A 20,827-nucleotide genomic window follows, 5' to 3' on the forward strand; every position below is an offset into this window, starting at 1 on the left:
AACACTTGCTGGTTCAACGAACTTTGTTGGGGCTCTGATTGAATGCAAGGATAGCTCAGAGTCATGTAAAATGTGAATCTGCTGCAGAACCCCCTCCCCACACCCCCAAACACCTCTAAACTTCACACAAGTTACCGCTAATCCCTACTTGGTACAGTTGCCAGGCTTAGCAAAACCAAAACCCACATGGGGCACCCAGTTAAATTATAATCACCTGGGGAATTCTTTAAAAAAAAAAACACAACACTGATGCCTGGGCCACACCCCACACCGACGGAATCAGAACCTCTGGGGACTGGGCCCAGTTATCAGAATTTTAAAAGCTTCTCCATTTAAAATGTGTCCCAAGTACTGCAGGGAACACCTACTGAAAGTCATTTGCTTACCTGAAATTCAGATTTCATTGGGCATCCTGTATACTATCTAGCAGCCCCACCGCTGAAGAGAGAAAAGCAGAACGCTCCACCGGAAAACAAAGGAAGGAGAAAACACAGGAAGAGAGCACGTTCTGCCCCACCTGGAGCAGTCAGTCCAGCTCTGGAACCTGCCCAGAGGCTGTGGGGCTGGGACCCCTCCGGCGTCTGCCCCCCTCAGGCTAAAAAGCTACAGGCTCTTAAAAAGCCAATCTGGTACATTCTGGCTGAAGTGAAAAGGTTGGACTCAACATGGGGCGTGTGTTAAGTGGAACTCAGTCTCATTTTACAGTCAGCCCGTTCCAGAGACCAGGTGCCGAGGGGCCTTCCCGACTAGCGCTTCCTGCGGGAGTCCGCTCCCGTGGCGCCCCCTGCAGGCTGACAGCTTTTTCCACCGCTTTCCGCTTGGCGGAGATTCCTTCCCACATTGTGACTTTATTAACTCAGGCCTCTGCGGCCTCCCCTGGAATTCCACATCAGGGCGGCTAAGCAGCACATAAACGGTTACACATAAAATGCTCATCCCTGGGGCGAGTCCCCCACAGACTAGGATCCGGATCCGGCTGGCCTCTCTGCAGGACGCCTCCCCATATAAAACCCAGACCAAAGCCACCTCGTGATTCATCATCTTTCCTATCCTTTAACTCATGCCATTCCTTCCTACTAGCAAATTCTCAAGAGACCCACTCCTCGTGCCTTCTTTCCACCGCTGCTTCTGCTTAGACCCCTGGGGGGCCCAAGGAGACCAGTGTCCTTAGGGGGTTGAGAGACTCCCAGGAGACTGACCCCTGCCCTCATCTTCCTGGTGTGGGCGGCCCCAAAGTCCTGGATCAGACCGATGCAGCCCCATGATTTGCTGCAGGAAACAAATCCCATGCATACGCTTAGAAAGAAATCACGAAATCCAACAAAAGCAAACGTTGACTGGAATGGGATGAAGATCAGTCCTGGCCACAGCCCTGCTCTGTGAGCAGGAACACACTCGAGTCCCTAGGTCCCCTCTTCACCCTCTCTTGCCCTCTCTCCTTTGCATACACCCCTCCCCAAGATGCCCAAGCTTTCCTGTTCACACTAGAAGTGCTGAAGGAAACAAGAAACTGCAGGGGGGAAAATAAGACCATACATTGTTTATATGTATTTGGATTAAGGAAACAATTCACAAGCCATACAAAACTGAGACACATTGGAAAACTCAAAGGAAAGTACCGTATCTACTCCCAGCCACCTAGAACAAAACATCACATGAAAGATCCAGAGGGTGAATTTCCACCATGTGTCACCAGGATGGAAGACTAAGGTTTCCCTGCAACTTCCCCAACTGTCTCTCCCACCAGCACAGCGTTTGTTCCCCTGGCTGAGACCCGAGTTCAGGTGTGTTTCTAAAGGCTGGAACACGGGGCCCTCACCACCCAACTGAGCCAAGCCCAGAGCTTGGATTCTGAACATCCAAACCCAAGGCCATCACCAGGGACAGGTAAGCAAGGCCCACTTCTAGCCCGAGGGAGCTGTCGAGAGGGTCCGTCCATGTCCTCTCTTGAAAGGCATCCACGGGAAAGGATGCTGGCAGGGACCTGAGCGTGCTCCCGCCCGAAAATCGTGTCTTTGGCTGCCCAACGCCAACACGTGCCTTAGACCGTCCCCAGCCTCCTTCCCCTTTCTTTTAACCCTTCGTGTACACCCAGGTGAACGCTGCTTATTTTTCACTGTCTTAAAAAACAAAACAGAGAGGGAGAGGTAGGTGAGCAGGGATGGAGAAGTTTGCGGGGAACTCTCAAAACGCCAAGAATTCTCAGGATGAAGGTCGCCCCCTCCAGCTCCTCCACAAACCTGAGTCCTTGGGACACTCTGTGCACAAGCCTCACACGGGCTGCCGGCTGGGGGTGGGGGGGCTCGTGCGGGGCCCCTACACGTTCCCCCCATATGCTCCTTCTTCCTCTCCGAGCTCAAGCACCTGGGCCTGAAAGGTGGCCGAAGAGGTTGGTGAGGCATTTGAACTCCTGGAAAAGATCGTAATTTTGCTCCCACTCCCAGGGGGAAACAGGGATGAGGTGGAAGAGCCTGTCTCACTAGAGTACTTTTTAATCCTGGTCCCCAGAGGTAGAATCATTTTATCCAGTATCTGAAACACAAGCTTCTAGCTCTCATCATTACAGTAACTCCTGACCGCTGACCTCGCCCCCGCCCACCTCGGGGACCCTCTGCCCCTCGCAAAGGGACCACAAAGTGCAAGGACGGCTAACAGCCCAGATGGCGCCCGCAGCCATGGCCCACGCTCACCCCTTGCTGTGCGTATGGCCTCCCCCCATACACACCAGTACACGTTACACCACCGTGGCCAGAGACACATTAACAGTGTGCGTGGGAGCCCGGCCTGGGCCGCATCCTCAGGCAGGATCTGGCCCTTAATCCCGGGGTCCAGGGGTCCCGAGGCCGCTCTGCAGCCAGGCCCCTTGTCTCAGTGTTTGATCTCGAGGATGGAGGGATTGTGGTCCAGGATGGCAAGGATAATCTTGTCCATGTACTGCCTCAGCCGGAAGTTGATCTCCTCCTGCTCCTTTAGGGCTTCCATGAGCTGAAGGGAACGAGAAAGAGAGGTCAGAGGCCGGGCCGGGGCTGGGGTGCGGGCAGAGCCAGTGCCCCAAGACCAGCCTCAGAGCTCGGAGCCATGGCATGAGTCTAAGGCATCACACCCAGGGAGGGTTAAACACGAAGATGCCCAGGCCGCACCCCCAGGGAGTCTCATATCACTGGCCCATGGAGGAGTCCAGGTATGGGTGATTTTCTGATAAAGGTAGAGAACACTGGCCAGAGGCATTTATAATCAGGAGTGACATCCGAAGTCCTTAAGACTGCCAGCTGTTTCCTCTGCCTGGAATGTCCCCCTCACCACCCTCCGGCCCTGCCGTTGTTCTTCTCCAGGTCAACTCCTGCCGTGTCCTTTAGGCTGTAACTGAAATGCTGCCTCTGCCCGCAGGCTGGAGGCTGGTGCCCGGCTCACATGGGAGCTCCTTGAGGCCCAGGGGCCAGCTCTTAGCTGTGTGTCCCAAGCACAGGGTAAGGGTTCAGTGACTCATGATTCGTGTTGAAATCTAATCTGGGTATTTCGGAGGCCTGATCTTTCATAAGCACACCCCAGTGGGGCAGAAAGAGTGGGTTTTGGAGCTAGAGACCTGGGTCCCTCTCCCTTCGTAAGTTGGGTGATCTTGTGTCCTGATCTCCCCATCTGTGACAGGCAAGTGTTCAGAAAGCCTTCGAGTTCTCAGAAGATTAAGCGAAGACATACTGCAAGCAGGTGCCCAAGAAATGCCAGCGTCCTTCCCCTCTTGACTTGGGGGAGGGGTCGTCCAGCCTCCCCTGGATTATAAGTTGATGACATCAACTGGCCATTTCGGCATGTTCCTGGCAGAGCGAAGACCCAAACTCCGTTCTGCTCCCAAACCCATGCTCCTCCCACCACATACAGGAGATCAGAGCGGATTTAACTCCACCTGCAGCCTCCTCACCTCACCGCTCTGCCCTGTCACTCGGGGTCACTGCAGATGGGGATTTCGAGGGGCCAGGCCCTGGGCAGCCTGAGGCTTGTCATCGAGACAGGTGAGATGGGGCAGGACTCACAGGTGAGGAGCCAGGCTCCAAGGCGAGAGCCGGTGGGCACATTACCTCATCACGAGAGGCTGTGTCTATTTCCGCAGCCAGCGACTGGGCTTTGGTCTGGGTGGCAAAGAGGTTCTTTGCTTCGTAGAGGCTGAGGCTCAAGATCTGCCCGTTCAAGTCGTCATTCTGATCCCGCAGCTTATGATTCTCCTGGGGAGGGGGACAAAGGCAATACCAACTCTCACCGGAACCCACTTCTCCGCATCCACTGCTCCCTGACTGCCACCAGCACCCTCTCCTCCCCTTGGGCATGTGTCATGGCCAGTTCAGGACACCCACAGATGACGGGGCATCTGCCACACTTGAGGGGGAGAAGGCTGGGTCCTGGGAGGTCCTGGGGTTCTGAGGAGGAGTTACAGCCCTGCTCAGGGAGCCAAGTTTCCAGACAGGGGCATGGCTCCAGGCCACCCCTTCCTCCCTGGAGGTGGGTGAGCCAGAAGAGGGGCCCCGGAGGCCCTGTGTGAGGACACCGCCCACCCAGTGGCTCCTTCTCCAACACTGGCCCTTGGTGAGGAGAAGCAATGCTCTGGATCTCTGGGCTGGCAGGTCAGCTCATCTCCTTGGCTCCTCCTGCAGCCAGGCTCAGGAATCCCGCTCTTGGGAGTTCTTTCCAGGGGCACCCTCACTCCTGAGTACAGCAGGCCCGGTACTGTCCTGCCCAGACCCTGGTGACCAGCCCTGCACTCTAGCTTTTGCCTAAAGGCTCCTAACTGCTCACACTTGGGGCCTAGGGCGCCCCCTCGTGGCTGAGAAGGGCTGGGGTTTAGGATTGCTGTGGGAGCTGAACCTCCAGCACTTCTGCTTCCGGGGGTCGGGGGGTGGTCAACTCAGAGTCTCTGGGTGCGGGCTTCCCGTGGCATCACGCCCTAGCTGGGTCACTGCCCCCTCCTGATCCTGCTTCCCCCACCCCCAACTGGTCTCCAATCGTGGGAGTGCTTCCGGAAACCATCTGAAATGGAATCCTGGGCGCGGGGTCTGCTCCTGGGAGAACCCAACGCAGCGAGGCACTACTGGATGGCTGGGTAGAGTCTCCTCCCTCACCCCATGTGCCCAGGACAGAAGACGGGTGTCTGCTTCTTTTCACGGATGCTGAGCAGAGCCCCTGGGATTTCCATCTGCCTTGGCTGAGCTGTGAGACGGGGACCAGCAGCCCTGACGACGAGGGTGTCAGGAGGAGCAGGCAGTTACGTCGGGGAAGGGGGCGCTACGGCCCTCGGCCCCTCACAGGAGACCCACCCGGAGGGGACCTGGACACCTGATCCCGTGGGCCAGAGGCTCCCAGGGCCCACCTGCTTGAGCCGCTTGACCTCATGCTCCAGCTCCACCTCTCGGGCCCTGGCATTGAACTCGCCCAGGCCGGAGGACGAGCCGCGGCCCCTGCCCGGCCGCTCGCACTCCAGCTTGTACATCTGCAGGTGCTCCAGCTCCTTGCGCAAGTCCTCGATGAGCTGCGGGGGAAAGAGGCTGGTTGGTGGGAGCAGGGGTGCGGGGCATGTGGTGGGGGGGCAGAGGGGGTAGCCCTGGCACCTGCCGGCCCGGGACCCACCTCCTGCGTCGCCTCCCGCTCCTTCTGGAACTCAAGGCGGTTCTGCCGCAGCTTGTCCATCATGCGCTTGTACAGGTCCATCTCATCCTTGAGCCGCAGGCTGGTGTCCTCCAGCCGGTCGGACATGCGCTGCCGCTCCTGGAGCCAGGGAGACCGGGGCAGGGGGAGAGTTCCCAGGGGGCCTGCGGTGCCCCAGGGGCTTTGCTGGGGGCCGGGGCAGCCACCTCGACAAATGGGCCATCAGACCAGCCCCTTGGACAGAGCCTTCCGAGGCACGGATTAAAGAAATGGCCAGATCCCCTAGGAGTGTAGAGACACAGCTAGAAAAATCTCAGGTCTCTGAAGCCCTTCAATGATGCCAGATGGACTTGAATAAGAAGGTAAGACGCCCTGGACTTCCCTGGTGGTGCAGTGGTTAAGAATCCGCCTGCCAATGCAGGGGACATGGGTTCGAGCCCTGGTCCGGGAAGATCCCACATGCCGCGGAGCAATTAAGCCTGTGAGCCACAACTACTGAAGTCCGTGCGCCTAGAGCCCGTGCTGCACAACAAGAGAAGCCACTGCAATGAGAGGCTGGCGCACCGCAAGGAAGAGTAGCCCCTGCTCGCGGCAACTACAGAAAGCCCGTGTGCGGCAACGAAGACCCAATGCGGCCAAAAATAAATAAGTAAAATAAATAAATTAAAAAAAGAGAAGGTAAGACCCCAAACAGAAGCTAAACTGTTTCTTTTTTTTTTATTATTTTCCCCCGTAATACAAGGAAATAGGTATTCACTACAGAAAATTTGGAAAATAAGAAATATGGAAAAATGAATTATTATTCATGTTTGATGCCTTTTTTTTTTTTTAGCTAGAGCAATTTTATTAGAATTTCAGAAACCAGAAACTAAAGGCCTCCGATGGCCAACGCAGCCTCTCTGTGGATTTGGCTCAAGATCTAAGTCTGAGCGATGCCTGGACCTGCTGCTTACCTCATCCAGCTTCTCTGTTTGTGACTTCAGCCGAGTCACTGTCGTTCTAAGCTCGGTATTTTCTTCCTCTAATTGCTGCACCCTGGGGAAAGGAGAAGGACAAGAATGTCAAAAATGGAGATTCCCTTACAATTTGACAGTTTGCAGCAATTCTCCGCTCCCTGGAGGGTACATACCAGAAAATGAGAGAGAGAGAGAAAGAGAAAGAGAGGGAGAATATGAATAATTGTTCCAAATGGTAACATGGCTTTGAGCTTCCTGTCATCCAAAGCAAAATGGTAAAGACCCTGAGTTATTATTATTTTTGGATAAAAGAAAACGCTTGTTTGTGAATGAATAAGAACATAAGGTTCTTTCTGCATACTCCTTAGGGCCTGAAACACACCCGGGGTTGCGGAGCGGGTAGGCAGTGGAGAGTCCTCCTGTGGCATCTGGGGCAGGGCCCTCCTGTTAGGGTTCACCATTGGAAGGCAACCTTCTCCCCCGCATCTCCCCCAGGGCTCTGCCCTCCGAGCGCTCGCTGCAGCTGCAGCTGACGCCCACGGGCAGTGGTTCCTCTGTGTTCATGTTCACCAGGGACTGTCCAGGTCAGTTTCCAGTGACCTGAGAAGAGGGGTAGGTGAGTTGGGCCATTGGCCAGTGGCACCAGGACAGTGCAGGGCCATTTCTGGTAGGGCATTCCCTCTCCTTCCCACTGTCATGTCCTCCTTTGTGGAGAGAGGGCTTCCTGGCCCCCACTGCCCTCTGGGCTCCCCAGGAGAAGCCCCTGGGCCAGGGCCTAAGGGGAATTCAGACCACCCCCCCCACCCCGACGAGGCCACCTCTCTTGAGGCACAAAGCACGCTGCAGACTCTGGGAGCGCTGCCTGCAGTGTCTGTGGGAACAGCGCCCCCTGGAGTTGGACAGGGGCACGGGTTAGGGGACAGTTCCCAAGAGGGCCGGCTTTCTGTGCTCGGCCTCAGCCCTGGTCTGCACTCCCACCGTCTTCTTCCACCACCTGCGTCCCAGCCACCTCTCCCAGGCCAGCCGACCGGCCGGCTGTCAGGAGCAGGCAGAGAACGTGATGCTTAATGAGGTACCAGCCTCATTAAGAAACAGATGCAAAACAGCAGCTTCTAGAACACCCGTGGAAACTTAAGATGAAGCCCTGGTCAATAAAGGTGACAAAGCGGGTCTCAGGCACCGGGGAGTTGGGAGGTCTCACCCAGCTGCACAGGGGTCTGGCCTACCAAGTTCCTTTGGGCCTGCCTGACCTCAGCAGGCAGGGGACCACCTGCCTGCCAGCCGTGAGGTACAAGGTGGGAGCCCACCTCCCAACCCACCCTCCACCCCGGCTGGACCTGTCAGACTGCAGAGGCTCAGCTCGGACACCGGGGCCACAGGGGGCCTGAGAAGGGCAGGGGCAGCCATCCTCTCTGCCAGGGGCCCAGGTGGCCTCCCTGGCCTGTGTCGGGGGAGGGCCTTGGCATCATCACAGCCCTCAGCTGTGTGCAGTGTTCTCACGTGCATCAGCCGACCTGCCTTCCTGGTCACTCTCCAGGGAGGGCTGACAGATGGATACTGAGGCCCAGAGAGTGACCGAGTATGTCCAACGTCATGGAGCTAATGCGTGACCAAGCCAGACTCCCAGGGCAGTCCTCCTCTCCCTGCCTGCCGCAGGTTCCAACAGCCATACCTGAGGCCCAGGAGCAGCCCTGCTTATCCTTGGTGTCTGGGGCCTGGGGTCAGTGCACCCCAGTGTTCAGGGTCGGGAAGAATCTGACAGCAGGGGGCGCTCCAAGCCTGGACATCAGACCCAGCAGTGGACTCAGGGCAAGACCACTGTGTTTTTGTTTTTGTTTTTTTAACCTATTCTCCTATTGATAGACATACGTTGTTTCCAGTTGTACCTACTACAAACATTCTTTTACCTGCTTCCTAGAGAACACATCCATGTGTTCAAGTATCAAAAGTAGATTTACAGGAGGCTTCCCCTTGGGGCTCAGTTTTCCCATCCATACAATGGGAACGGCGCCTGCCCACAGAGCGAGACCTGGGTGTGAGGGCGCGGCAGAGGGCAGAGGGCACTGGGCCATCCCGCGGGCCCACCTGGTGTTCAGCAGCTCGATCTCCGTGCTGCGCTCCCGTTCCAGCTTGCTGTAGGCCTCACGGTGGCGCCGAGCCTCCTCCTCCAGGGCCTGCTCGGCCATGGTCTCCTGATCCTTCACCATCTCCTCCAGTTCATGCACCCTGAGGAGAGGGGCGCGGACTCCAGTGCAGGGCAAGCTCTTGCGGCCTGACTCTCCTCCCCCGAACCCAGGCTGCGACCACTGGGAGCCCCGGACCCCAAGACCCTGACACCCCGACTGTGGGCCGGCAGCTTTGCTGACAGATGAACGAGGGACCCCACGGCATCTAAGGAGAGGCGTGCCAGCCACACCCGCCACCGGAGCCGGGAGGGGGCAGTCCTGGCAGTTGAAGGGGCTCTCCCAGGGCGGGCACGGAGAGGGCTGGCCTCGCCACAGTGGGTCAAACAGCCCTCAGGCCTCACCGACTCTTTCTGCTCCCTTCCTTCCCGGCTGGTCCCCCTCTGATCAATAGCTCAGCTCACTGGGCACCTTGACCGCAAAGATAGGCACATCCTGGCTGGTGGTGAGCCTGCCAGAGCCGGCTAAGGCCAGGCCCCACTGTGGACATCGTAACCCCACTACTGGCGGCCTAGTTGGTATATCAGTCTGGGGCACCTTTCACTGGCAACAGTCCCTCCATGGAGCTGAACTTCTGGGGTGTACAAGAGGACTCATCTTTGGGCCCTACAAGGTTGAGGACCAGACCCTGGACGGGCATCAGTTTACCAAGTTTTATGCCATCCTGTGAGGACTACACCATACACGCACCACTGCACTGAGTCACGTTCAGTGGGCCTCTGTTGGGCGGAGGGCGCAGCAATGCCTGGACCCTTCCCACCGGTGGCAGGTGTGAGCCCCCAACTCGTACCAGCCTCTCCCTCTGCAGAGCTTGTCCCCCAGAAGGGATGTCAGGCTCTCATCGTTGGGGGACAGAGAGAGACAGGACATGGATCCCAACTCCTCCCTTTCACCCGAGCTGGGGCTGCGACCTGGGGGGCCGAGGTCAAGCTCTGCCTGTCTCCCTGTCCCCAGAGACCTGTCCTCCTGGGCACCCAGCGTGGGCAGGGCCCACAGCCACGGGCTGATGTATCACAGACCCTCAGAGCTAGAAGGACCTGCAGGTTAGCCACCCCACCTCACTCTGCCCAGCTTCTCCTGGGGGCTCAGTAACACGGACCACCCTCCATGCCCGCGTCTCAGCCAAGGCCGGGCCTGACCTGTGCACCAGCTGTGTGTTTTCCTGCTTCAGCTTGCTCTTCAGGTCCCCATTGGTCAGGCTGTCATTCTCCAGCTCTGTCACCTTTTTTTCCAGAAAACTCACCTACGGTAGGGGGGCAGGGGTGGGGTGGAGGAAACCTTTAAGTCCACAGGACTGAGAACCTAACAATGGTGGGACTGACGGCTAGGACCCCCACGTGACTGTGAGTGAAGAGTCGTGCTGGGTGGGGCTGGGGGTGGATGTGCCCATGTGATCAGGGCCACCTATGCCCGACTCCTGGGCAGGGACAGGGTCTCCCAAGTCCCCAGGCAGCCGCCAGGAGCCCTTCCCCCCACACCCAGGGGGGCACGCCCATGTCACAGCCCCGCCGCCCGCCCAGGCTCACCTTCTCAGTGATGTCGTTATCACAGGAGTCGATGCTGTCCCGGAACAGGTCCTCGGTGCTGCCATTGCTGCTGCTGAAGTTGCTGCTGTGCATGAGCTGCCTGCACACGGTGGGGGGAGGCATGTCTGGCTGCGGGAGCCCTGGGGAGACTGGGGTCCAGACTCAGGCTATGGGCTGGGGGAGCACCCGGGACCCCAGGGAGGGTGCCCTCACCCAGTCAGGGGAGCAGAGTGGCCTGACTTCTGAACTCAAGAGATCACTCTGCTCTGAGGATGGCAGACGGGGCTCCTGAGCCCCGGCAGACATGGCCGATCCATCAGAGCCCTTTCCCGCTGCGTCAGTACGCTGTGCACACTGGTGTTCCAGCGGGCACAGCTGCCACAGACCAGAGCTGGTGGAGGAGCCCCCCACCCCGGCCCCTTCCACCTGGAAAACCGCCCCGTGCAGGCAGCCTGGTACCACAGCCCCGGCAGAGGGCCTGGGCCCCCTGAGACCACCCAGCCCTCTACCAAGACGTTCCTGCTACATCTCTGGGGACCCAGGTGGTGGGCAGGGGGAGGGAGACCCACCCAGGCTTTGCAGGACGGTGGGTCGGTGGCTGGGACTGGAAACGGGCCCTGCTGTCCAGGTAACTCTTGCCTGAGGCAGAACCCAGCCGCGTCCCCCTCCCAGCCAGCAGCCAGGGTCTCAGCCAAGAGACTGTCCCACCCCAGCTCCCGGACACTTGCTGGCAGCTCCCAGAGCCCCGGGTGTGGAGCTGGGGCGAGCGAGCAGGAGAGCGGGAGCGGGACCCTGGCAGGCCCAGGAGGTCAGCTGTGCAGGATTTAACCTGGAGCAGAGGGACCAGCTCCAGGGGGGACACTCACGCCCCATCTCTGCCAGCAGGAAGCCCAGGGCCTCTGCTGGTAGAGCTGCCAGCTCCGGAGCCCAGGGAAAGGCACCGGCAGCCGTGAGGGCGGCTGTGTCTCTCAGGGCACCCCTGTGTGCCTGCCTGAGGCGGGGGCAACGGAGGGCTTGGAGAGGCCGCCCGCTGCCAGAAGGGGCAGAAGGGACAAGGGATGGGGTTGGCGAGGAGGCCGGCCCCGCTTTCCCGCAAGTGGAGCTTCCTCTGCCTGCACTGCCTGGGACGCCTCGTCCCCCTCTGCACGTCCAGCTGCACGCAGGGCACTGGCTGGGTCTGGGCTGCTGGCACGGAGTCGGCCACCCTGGCAGCAGGAGCACAGTGAAAGGGGACAGCGTTCAACCCGCACTACCCTGAGGGAGGCCTTACCGTCCAAAGGCTGTGCTAGAGATCTTCCGGTTGGGGCTAGAGACAGAGAGTGGGGTGGGGGGAGAGAAGGGGAGAGAGAGGAAAGGATGGTTGAACAGAGAGGCCTTTAGCCCACTCCTTCCTCTGCCCCGGCTGCAAGAGACCAAAGTGCGGGCGAGGCTTTTTCCTGCCCTCACTAATCGGCTTGGCCCTGAGAAGCAGCCCCTGATCACCTGCCACGACAGAGTGGGGCCACCTTCCCTGCTGCTTCTCCCTCTGGTCCCCACCCCACCTGCCCCTACGCTGGGCCCCGGGGCCTCACCTGTTGGCCTTCAGGTTTTTCAGTCGGGCTTCCAAATCATTGAGCAGGTTGATTTTCTTGCAGCACTGAGAGCAGTAAACATCCAGCAATTCGCTGTTGTACGCGTGCCGCATCTTCCTAGGCGTCTGCCCCGCGCTGGGTCGTGAGAGGGAAAGAAATCACCTTCTGAACTGCTGTCCAGTCTGGTGCCCTGCCCCGTCCTGCCGAGCTTACTGTTAGATTCTCCAAAACCTGTGAGCCTTGTGTGTGTGTCTGGGGGTGGGGGCAGGTGGGGAGTGGAAGTACAGCAATAGATCTCCCTCCTCCAGCGCTCTCAAAGAGAGGAAGTCAATGAGTTGTACCCATTTCACAGAGAAGGCAACTGAGAGCTAACGTCAGAGTAATGACTCAGCTGCGCGGGAAGGTATCAATAGGCCACTTGGAGCCTTCGGCCTTCCAGGTTGGTTGTGTTTCTTCCCCAAGACAGAAGGAAGGAGGAATTCCAGACCCCCAATCAGGGTGCAAAGGCAGCACCCCCCGCCCACCCCACCCCCCACTACAGGAGCAGAGCCCAGTTAGCTCACGACTCCGCCAGTTGAACCCCCCGCTAGGAAGAGGCTGGACTGGTTCTGCCACTTTTCCTGGACCCCAAATGCCACTCCAGACCAAGGGGCCACCTGGAGGACACCGACGACCCCAGGTCCGAGTAGACGTTGGTCCTGGTCTCGTCGTCGGGGCAGGGGCTGCTGGGGGCACAGTCCACGTCATCCGCCTCCCCGTAGTCTTCAAACTGCTCCTCGTTGCTGATGAGTGAGGCGGTGGAGTGTGTGGAGAGGTCTGACGTGGTCATGGACGGAGTGCAGCCCAGGGACCTGAGTGTAAGACAAGGGTCGGCTGTGAACGGGGCGCCACCACAGCCTGCAGGGCCGAAACTGGCCACACCTTCCAGGAGGTCCATGGGCGCCAAGATACCAGAAGCCTGATGAAGCCTGTACTTCTTGACCTGGAAAGCACACTTTAGGGACCTCATCCTACGGGAAACGCCTCACCACGGGAAAGGTTTCTGCACGAGAGATGTTCAGACCGATGCTGCCCTAGAGCAGCCAAACATTGCTTACAACTCGATGGTTTACGGACAGCTACACTGAATTAGCTATTAAATTATACTATATATCAGTAAATGAAATGGTCACATAAATTATGGACTCTCAAATCATTGTGGAGAGGTTTGTAAAAAATATTGGCGTAATGTGGAAAAATTAAAAGTGAAAGTATTTTTTGATTGAAAAACGTTCTAAAAATTAAAACTAAAAACTAAACTTAAAAAAAATTATTTTGAAGTTTTAAAAATTAAAACTAAAAATTAAACCAAAAGTTAGATATAAAATTTTAGACATAATAAGTCTAAGCATGTAAAGGGTCTACACAGAAGAAGGTAAAGCAGGAAATAAAAATATTTAAAAGGCAAGAGGGCTTGGGTTTGGGTGGTGGGACCATGAGTAAAGTAAGTTATTTGCCCTTCATTCTCACTTTTCCTCCCTTTTTCAAGTTCTGTGTAAGTGCTTATGCTCCAACAATGAATGAGGTTTAAAAATAAACAACGAGCCAGTAGGCAGGATGCTTCTCCTAGTTCATAGAGCGGATTTCTAGTCCAAAGAAGCCTAATGCCACAGAACACAGGTCAGAGACCCCAGGCCTCTCACGGGTGACCCAGTGTGGCCTGGGACAGAGTCAGTGGCTGGCTGAACCCTGTCTACAACCTAAGAACAAAGAAGTACAACTAACTCATCACCTGCCAAAACATATCTTCCCTTGAGTCGTTGTGCAGCAGTTTCTGCGTATCCTGAACTCGTAAACTAGGATCTCTCCAACCTACTGATAAGCCTGTGCACTCAAAGAATGGGACAGTGATTTTCAAACTGTGCCCCTGAGGAACCCTGGTTTCCATCTAAGAATCACAGCGTTAATGATAGGGCGCTGAAGATTAGGTCTCTGGGTATCTCCACCTTATTTTATTTATTTACTTTATTTATCTGTCCTTGGGCTCCTGAGCACCTCGGGTTGAATTAGTCACATTCCTCACTTCTTTCTCCTGTAAATTTTACCGAATCTCTCGGCACCCCTGCTGCTGGCTGCCTCCTGGTGACTGGCCCCAGATAACACCCTGAATGATCAGGTGGCAGACGATTAGCCGTATGACCAGCTGTCCTTGGGCTGGCTGGTCACCAGCGCAGCGGATGGACCGCCCCCGGGAAGCAACACGGATGAGCAGCTCCAAAGGACCCCTCCTCGACAGTGTGATTCCCAGAGCCACTTGGGTTTGCGAACCCCTGCACCGAGGAAATATACTAGGTTGAAACATATGAACTTGCCTTTTTCTTGAAGGTCGAACATGATTAAAAATCGACAATTTCGTATGGTAAGATTGATACCGGAAGCCCTCTCCTCCCTCTCCAAATCTCCGGCCGTGACCATCACCTTCTCCCGACACGTGGAGCTCCAGGCAGTTTTAACTCACTTGTCCTCTGGAAGGAACAGGCCCCTGAGCCCTGCATCCTTCTCCTCGGCGGGAATCCCGACCGGCCCCTCCAGGCTCCGGGTGCTCTCCGTGGGGCCGTCCATGTCCGACTCCTGGGGGCCCTCGGGCGGGGCCAGCGTCATGGCCTCGTCCTCATCCACAGGAAAGAAGCCGGACTCCCTGGGGAGGAGCTCGCCATCAGCAAAGGTGGGGTCTGGCACCTCGCTGCCCTGGGGAAGACAGAAGGGGGGCAGCGCGAGTGAGCCTGGCTCCCCGAGGCTCAGCACTGCTCCTCAGACCGCAAGGACGCCAGCAGGGCCGGGGATGGTGGGGACAGCGGGGACCGCGGTGCCGGGAAGCCCAGACACTGAAACCTCGGGTGTGAGACCCTGGCAGATGATTCACCTCGGGGACCTCTCATGCAAGGCCAGTGAGGGGTGGGAACCTCCAGGACAGCCACCCATGGAGAAGGGCCACAGCCAGGCCAGCTGCATCATCCAGGGCCCCTGGGCTGCTTGGCAGGGTCCCCAACACAAAGTCTGCACAGGAAGCCAAGTGACTCAGAGAAGGCTTCTTAGTGATTAAAAAGGCACAGCCCCAGTGACAATGACTCTGACCTAGCAGAGTTTGATGTGGCACGGTACAGGGACTGCCCAGCATGGGGTCTGCCCCCCATGATTCTGGGCATATCAAATAGCACCTCTGAACCTCAGTTCTGGCCTCTGTAAGTTGAGAATGGCGATGGAATCTTACAGAGGGATCTCTGTGTCACAGCAGGACCTCAGTGGGTAAGTCTAGGCCACAGATCTGCCCTGGCCCTGTCACAGCCAAGCTGGGGAGCAGGAATTCTAGGTCTTTCAAGTCTGAGCTTTGGACTGGTCCTCGGTGCCTAGCACCCTGCCCGGCAATGTCAGCGCACCATAAAGATTTGCCCAAACCTTTTGCTAAAACCATCTTACAGGAGAAGAGCTCTGGCTTTATTCAGAGTTTACGTAGTCCAAGAGGCAGATCTCTACAAACCATTTCTCGGGGCTGCTTTGCCCCTGAGGAGGTAGGGACCTTGGAGGTGACGGCCTCCACCTGCTCCCACCGGAGATGTCAACTATTCCCCAGGTTCTTCAACGTGCTCCTTAGCTAGGGCTGGCAGGGCCCCCGTTAAAGGTGCATCCTCCAGCCCCAGGACCACAAGAAGAGTAACAGTAACAAGGGCTGTGAAAAGCCTCGGGGCATCTCAGACAAGAACAGGATCAGGGACATCCAAGGAAGGTGATCAGCGAGCAGCTTGGTTGTGCCGCCCAGGCGTGTGCAGCTGTCCGCTGGTGAGTGCACAGCTCTCCAGGGGGTCTGTCCCCACCAAGACACACGCCAGGGCTAAGAATAGATGGCGATTAATGAGTTTGGCTCCTGCCTGTGCCATGACTCGGGCTGAGCACCAGATGGACCAATAAAGCCGGCATCAGGCAGCCAGGAGCCTCTGACTGCGGAGGCCGAGGGGCTGTGTAATTAAACTCCCCCCTAGTGTGCACGCGGCCCTTTGCACCTACATGTCACTAATCAATCCCACACAGCTCCCAACCTTATCAAATCTTGTGTCCTAAGCAAGCTCTTGTCTGCAAGCCCGAAGCTGTCCCAGTAGAAAGAAAGGGAAACCAACATTTACAGAACCACCACCAAGTTCCGGAGACCGAGCTAAGAGTTAATGTATTACCCCATTTGGGCTTCATGACCCTTCAGGACAGGGATTCCCATCCCTATTTTACTAACGAGGAAGTCAAGGCTCAGAGAGTCACCTGCCAGAAGTCCACTGGCCGGTAGGCAGAGGGTCCCACCTGCCTCTGGCCACCGCTCGTTTGGTTCCATTTATCACTGACGCAACCCACGCTTCATGGATTTTCAAACCCCATGGTGACCATGAGGAGACACACATCACAGGAACACATTACTAATTATGAAGCCCAGGCACTCCGCCTAATGCTGCAACTTCCACATGCCGCCCCCTTCCTGCCCCCAGCAGGGAATGTCCGGGCTAGTGTGTGGTCACCCGGAGAGAGGCCCTCCATGGAGAGCTGGGGCTCGTGGAGAAGCAAGGCCGTCTGCTCTGTTCCTCCACCTGCAGCTTTTCACCCTCCCAGACACACGGCAGGGGGAAGGCAGCACTGGCTAGGAGTCCCTGCTCTGTGGCCCACAAGAGGGCTTGGTCACTTTGCAAGTGGGTGTTTCTTCTCGTCTTCACAGCCCTGAGAGGTGGGTCTCCTTCCCCCTCTGTGTAGGGAGGTGAAGTGACTTGCTTGGGGCCACGTGGGAGTCAGTGGCAGGGCCGGGACTGGACCGTGAGTCACCAACGCCCATGCTTTCCCCCTGGAACCGCGTCCGCAGGGGTCCGCAAGAGGCTGCCGCCCACCCTGCCCCCAGAAGGCAGGCAGGGGGCCAAGTGGAGCCCAACACCCATGATTAAGCATCTGGCTTGGCTTCTGGCCAACTCACGTCTGCCTCACTGGACACTGAGATACGGACGCCGCGTTTCTGCCAGGCACTCTGTCCCAACACCCAACTCATGGTACACAGGTGGGGACCAACCCCCTCACCTGAGGTCCCACAGCGACACACCCATAACTCCTGACACCTGGCCCAAGGCCCTGCCCAGGGTGGAAAGAGTGGTCTCGAGTGGCCTGTCTCAGCCACAGCAGGGGCAGCAGGAGGGGTCAGACACCCCACAGGGGTCCCTCCCTCCCAACTAGACCAACACCTCCTGGGCATATTTTTATCCTCTGACTAAGCAGAGTCCACACCTGCCCGGCCCTTCACACTTGACAAAGCATCCTGTCTGTCTCCCACACACACCGTTCAGCTCTCACAACAGCCCTGGGAGAGCTCCGGGGAGTGTACAGGGCAGGGTGAAGGATTCATCTTCTCCATCTGACACTCAGGGGAGATGAGACTCGGAGAGGGAGGGGACTGCCTGGAACTTCCCGGCTACAGAGGGACCCGAGACCTGGAGCCAGGCTCCCAACACGCCAAGTCCCAGCCCCTCACCCACCCCGACACCCCCCCCCCCGCTACACACGTGTGCACACACGCTCTCGACACGCCGGCCTTTTCTCTTAAAAAACGGCTGCTCTCCCTACGTCAACACCTCTTCATTCAAGCCACAACTGGTTGCCCAAGGCAAGTGGAAATTTTAACGATAACTTCAAAACCATTTCTAGTGCAGACGGTCCTCCAACTTAACGATGGCTCGACCTACGATTTTGACTTTACAATGGAATGAAAGTGATAGGCGTTCGGTAGAAACTGTACTCCAAAGTTGGAATTTTGCTCTTTTCCCGGGCTAGCGATGTGCGGTCCGACGCTCTCCTGATGCCGGGCGGCCGCAGCTCCCCGTCAGCCACCCGATCACGAGGGTGAACCACTGATACGCTTACAACCATTGTTTTTCACTTTTGGTACAGCGTTCAATCAATTACATGAGCTATTCAACACTTAATTTAAAAATAGGCTTTGTGCTGGGTAATTTTGTTTAAGGTATTCTAGGCTAAGTTATGATGTTTGGTAGGTTAGGTGTATTAAATGCATTTTCCACTTATCGATACAACGGGGTTACATCCCACTAAGATCTGTAGTTTTCTCCCAAATTTAAATAATATAAAGACAGCTATAAGAAAAGTAACTAACTGTATACCTTGGTTAGTCTGGGATGGTACCAGTTTGGCTTTTTTCCTGGACAAAAGTGGCCCTGTCACCCGTGCTCTTTCCTGGGGGCCTGGGTCCCAGCCCAGCTTCCACTCTCCCCGGCCCTCCAGGGAAGGGCTGAGTGTAGCACTGGGTGGGGTGGGGAGGCAGCGCTGCTGAGGTTGGGGGACAGCCTGCTCTGATCCCAGACAGCTCAGGAAGGGAGGCAAGCAGGGATGGCTGCTGGAAGGTGCTGGAAGGTGCTGGAAGGCAACCTCTCACCCCACCTGGAGCCATCATTCCCTAGCTGGGAGAACCAAAGTCACATCAGAAACCCTTCGGAGCCAGTTTCTTTTATATTTTTTAGATAAAGTTACAGAGGAAGAGGAAGAACTCATCCATAATAAAAGTACCGTCCTCACAGCGTTTCCAGAAGGCCTGGGAAGATGCTGCACCTGACAGCAGGGGCTTCCTGAGGCCCAGTTACCCTCCAGTCAGGGCCCTGGGCTGGTTGGGGCCCCCATGGAGCCCCCGTGTCACATGTGCTTCCGTGAAGAGGAAGAACTCTGGGGAATGTGCCAGAGCTAAAGAGTAATCTGCCTGGGCGTGGTGAGGCAGATTCTCCTGTTGCTCCAAGATTCCAGAGCTCCCAGACAAACCCCAGGCCGATTCCGGACAGCAGGAAACTGGGCTGCGGCAGCCCTGGGATGGAGCTGGGGGAAGGTGGGGGGAGGAGGACATCGCTCCACGGGGCACCTCCTGCTCGTGCGCACTTCTAGGCCGAGAACCCCGAGAGCCGCCCACCCGCCCCAGGCCACCTGGTCCACATCCAGACCTCCCTCCACATCAGCAAGCTCCTCGGGCGTCAGAGGACGCCTGGTGGTCCCGGATCCTAGGCCTGCTCTGGAGGCGTGGCAGAATCGGGGGAGTGGGTAATGGGATTTCACAGAAAGGGGGTGTCTGATTTTTTTGGGGGGGCCTTTAGGGAAGAGACAGTGTCCTCAGCAGGTAGCTCCAGGCAACATCTGTGGGTGACCCATGTCCCCGGGGCTCTGTTCCTCAGGACCCAGAGCCAGTCCTGCACATGGAGCTCCCTGTCCCCACAGGGCCACATGGGCATGGCTGGCATATGTCCAGCGCACTCCAGGTCACCTGGAGGGGCCCCAGGACACCCCTGTGAGCGGGGCTGGGTGAGGGTGCAGCTCTGGAGCCTGGCAGACTGGGTTTTTAGTCCTGGCTGGCCCGGCCACTCACAAGCAGTGTGACCTTGGGCAAGTCACCTCTGAGCTCCTGCCTGACTCCTTACCTACAGAATGGGGACAGTCACCTCTACGTCAGAGGCTACTCTAAGGACCACACGTGACAATTTTCACAGGCACCAAAGAGCTGGCAGCTGTGGAAGCATTCAATCCTGATCCGGCCTCCTTAGGTGCTGCGTGTTGCAGAAGCCGAGCTGCCCTTGCAGCCCATGGGTCCCTGGCTAGTCAACCGGTGAGATCCTGGACAGACAGGAGGCCAGGAGGCAGGTCATCCTCAAGAGGGTTTCCGGAGAGTTCTGAGGCCCAAGGCTGGGCAAACATGCCCTAGTTAGCCGCTCCGGCAGGGCAGGTCTGCAGCACCAGCGTTCTCCAGCCCCCCACCCCCGTCTCTGGCTGGGGCTGGATGCCGCCGGCCCGGGCTGGAAGTGGGAGCCTGGAGGCACAAAGTCTGCCCGTGGGGCCTCGTCTCCAGTCTCAGGAGCAGCGTTCACCCGCCAGCAGGCCCCAAAGTCACGTCTTCCTCTGTAGCAAGTCAGCACGAGCTGAATTCAGTGGTTGGTGAGAAGGCCAAGCATCAGTACCCGTGCTTGAGGCCCTTCCAGGCCTCAGAGGGGCCAACAACGCCCCACTGGCCACACCCTCGGAGGGGGTGCGGCAGGGCCCAGACTCGACCGCTTCCTTTGGTCCTCCCCCTCCCCCACCTGGCCCATTTTCCTGGCAGCTGACTCCAGGTGACCCCGTTTCCACACTCCCGGGGAGAGGGAAGGCCCTAAAGGGGTGACCGTGAGGATTTCCACATCTGAACCCCACGGTGGGCATCACAGGGAGCACAGGGCAGGTGATCAGCAACTGGGCCCAAGCTGCGCCGCTGAGGGTCAGCCGGCAAGAGCCCGGCGCGGGAGGCCCGAGGCCCGGGCGCTGACCCCCGCGTGGTCACTGGCTGGCTGTGACCCAGCTGTTGGATTTCTGAGCCTCATCTGAAAACAGGGATGGAAATACCTACCTGGCGAGATTGCCCTGGAGAATAATAATGCCTCACACCTCATGGATGCTTGGAAACACGGCAAAGAGCGGGGGGGCAGAGTGGCGTTAGAAGCAAGCTCTGCAGGTGGACCGAGCGGTTCAAATCCTGGTCAGTCCACCTGCACTGCGCTACCAGCTCTGCGCTTAGGTTTACTGAACTTCAGTGCCTCAGTTTCCCCATCTATGGAATGGGGTTAACTACTAGGATTCAATGAGTTGGTACATATTCTAAGCAGAAAGTGCTCAAACCTGAGATATTATTACCTTCATTGTATTGAGAAAAAGACAGCCAGGGGTGCATGCTGGCCTAGTGGTCTCTCTCCAGCCCCCGGGATCCTATCCCCCTCTGACCCCGGTGGCACACGGTGTGAAGGGAGGCTGGGTGCAGCTTCTGGAAGCCAGACACCCCATGGTGGAAAGCCGGCCCTCCAAACAGGCCAGGTGCCTCTTTTCTCCCCACCAGGGCTGTCTTCTGCCCACTGTCTGGGAAGGTCTCTCTGTGCATTCATTAT

General features: G+C 57.4%; 1 protein-coding gene across 2 annotated transcripts in view; it reads right to left on the reverse strand.

The window, feature by feature from the left end:
• RAB11FIP4 (RAB11 family interacting protein 4) overlaps nt 1–20,827 on the reverse strand; it is a 117,142-nt gene continuing 96,315 nt past the window's right edge. For both annotated transcript variants that reach the window (XM_036836000.1, XM_036836001.1), the window contains 12 exons: nt 14,365–14,594; nt 12,524–12,718; nt 11,868–12,002; nt 11,567–11,602; nt 10,297–10,396; nt 9,910–10,013; nt 8,673–8,813; nt 6,585–6,666; nt 5,614–5,751; nt 5,357–5,515; nt 4,074–4,217; nt 1–2,985 (listed from right to left, as the gene is read on the reverse strand). In XM_036836000.1, the coding sequence (XP_036691895.1) occupies nt 2,869–2,985; nt 4,074–4,217; nt 5,357–5,515; nt 5,614–5,751; nt 6,585–6,666; nt 8,673–8,813; nt 9,910–10,013; nt 10,297–10,396; nt 11,567–11,602; nt 11,868–12,002; nt 12,524–12,718; nt 14,365–14,594 (1,581 nt within the window). In that variant the 3' untranslated portion in view covers nt 1–2,868. The remainder of the gene's footprint in view (nt 2,986–4,073; nt 4,218–5,356; nt 5,516–5,613; nt 5,752–6,584; nt 6,667–8,672; nt 8,814–9,909; nt 10,014–10,296; nt 10,397–11,566; nt 11,603–11,867; nt 12,003–12,523; nt 12,719–14,364; nt 14,595–20,827) is intronic.

Source organism: Balaenoptera musculus, chromosome 20 (genome assembly GCF_009873245.2).
Source record: "Balaenoptera musculus isolate JJ_BM4_2016_0621 chromosome 20, mBalMus1.pri.v3, whole genome shotgun sequence".
NCBI lineage: Eukaryota > Metazoa > Chordata > Mammalia > Artiodactyla > Balaenopteridae > Balaenoptera > Balaenoptera musculus.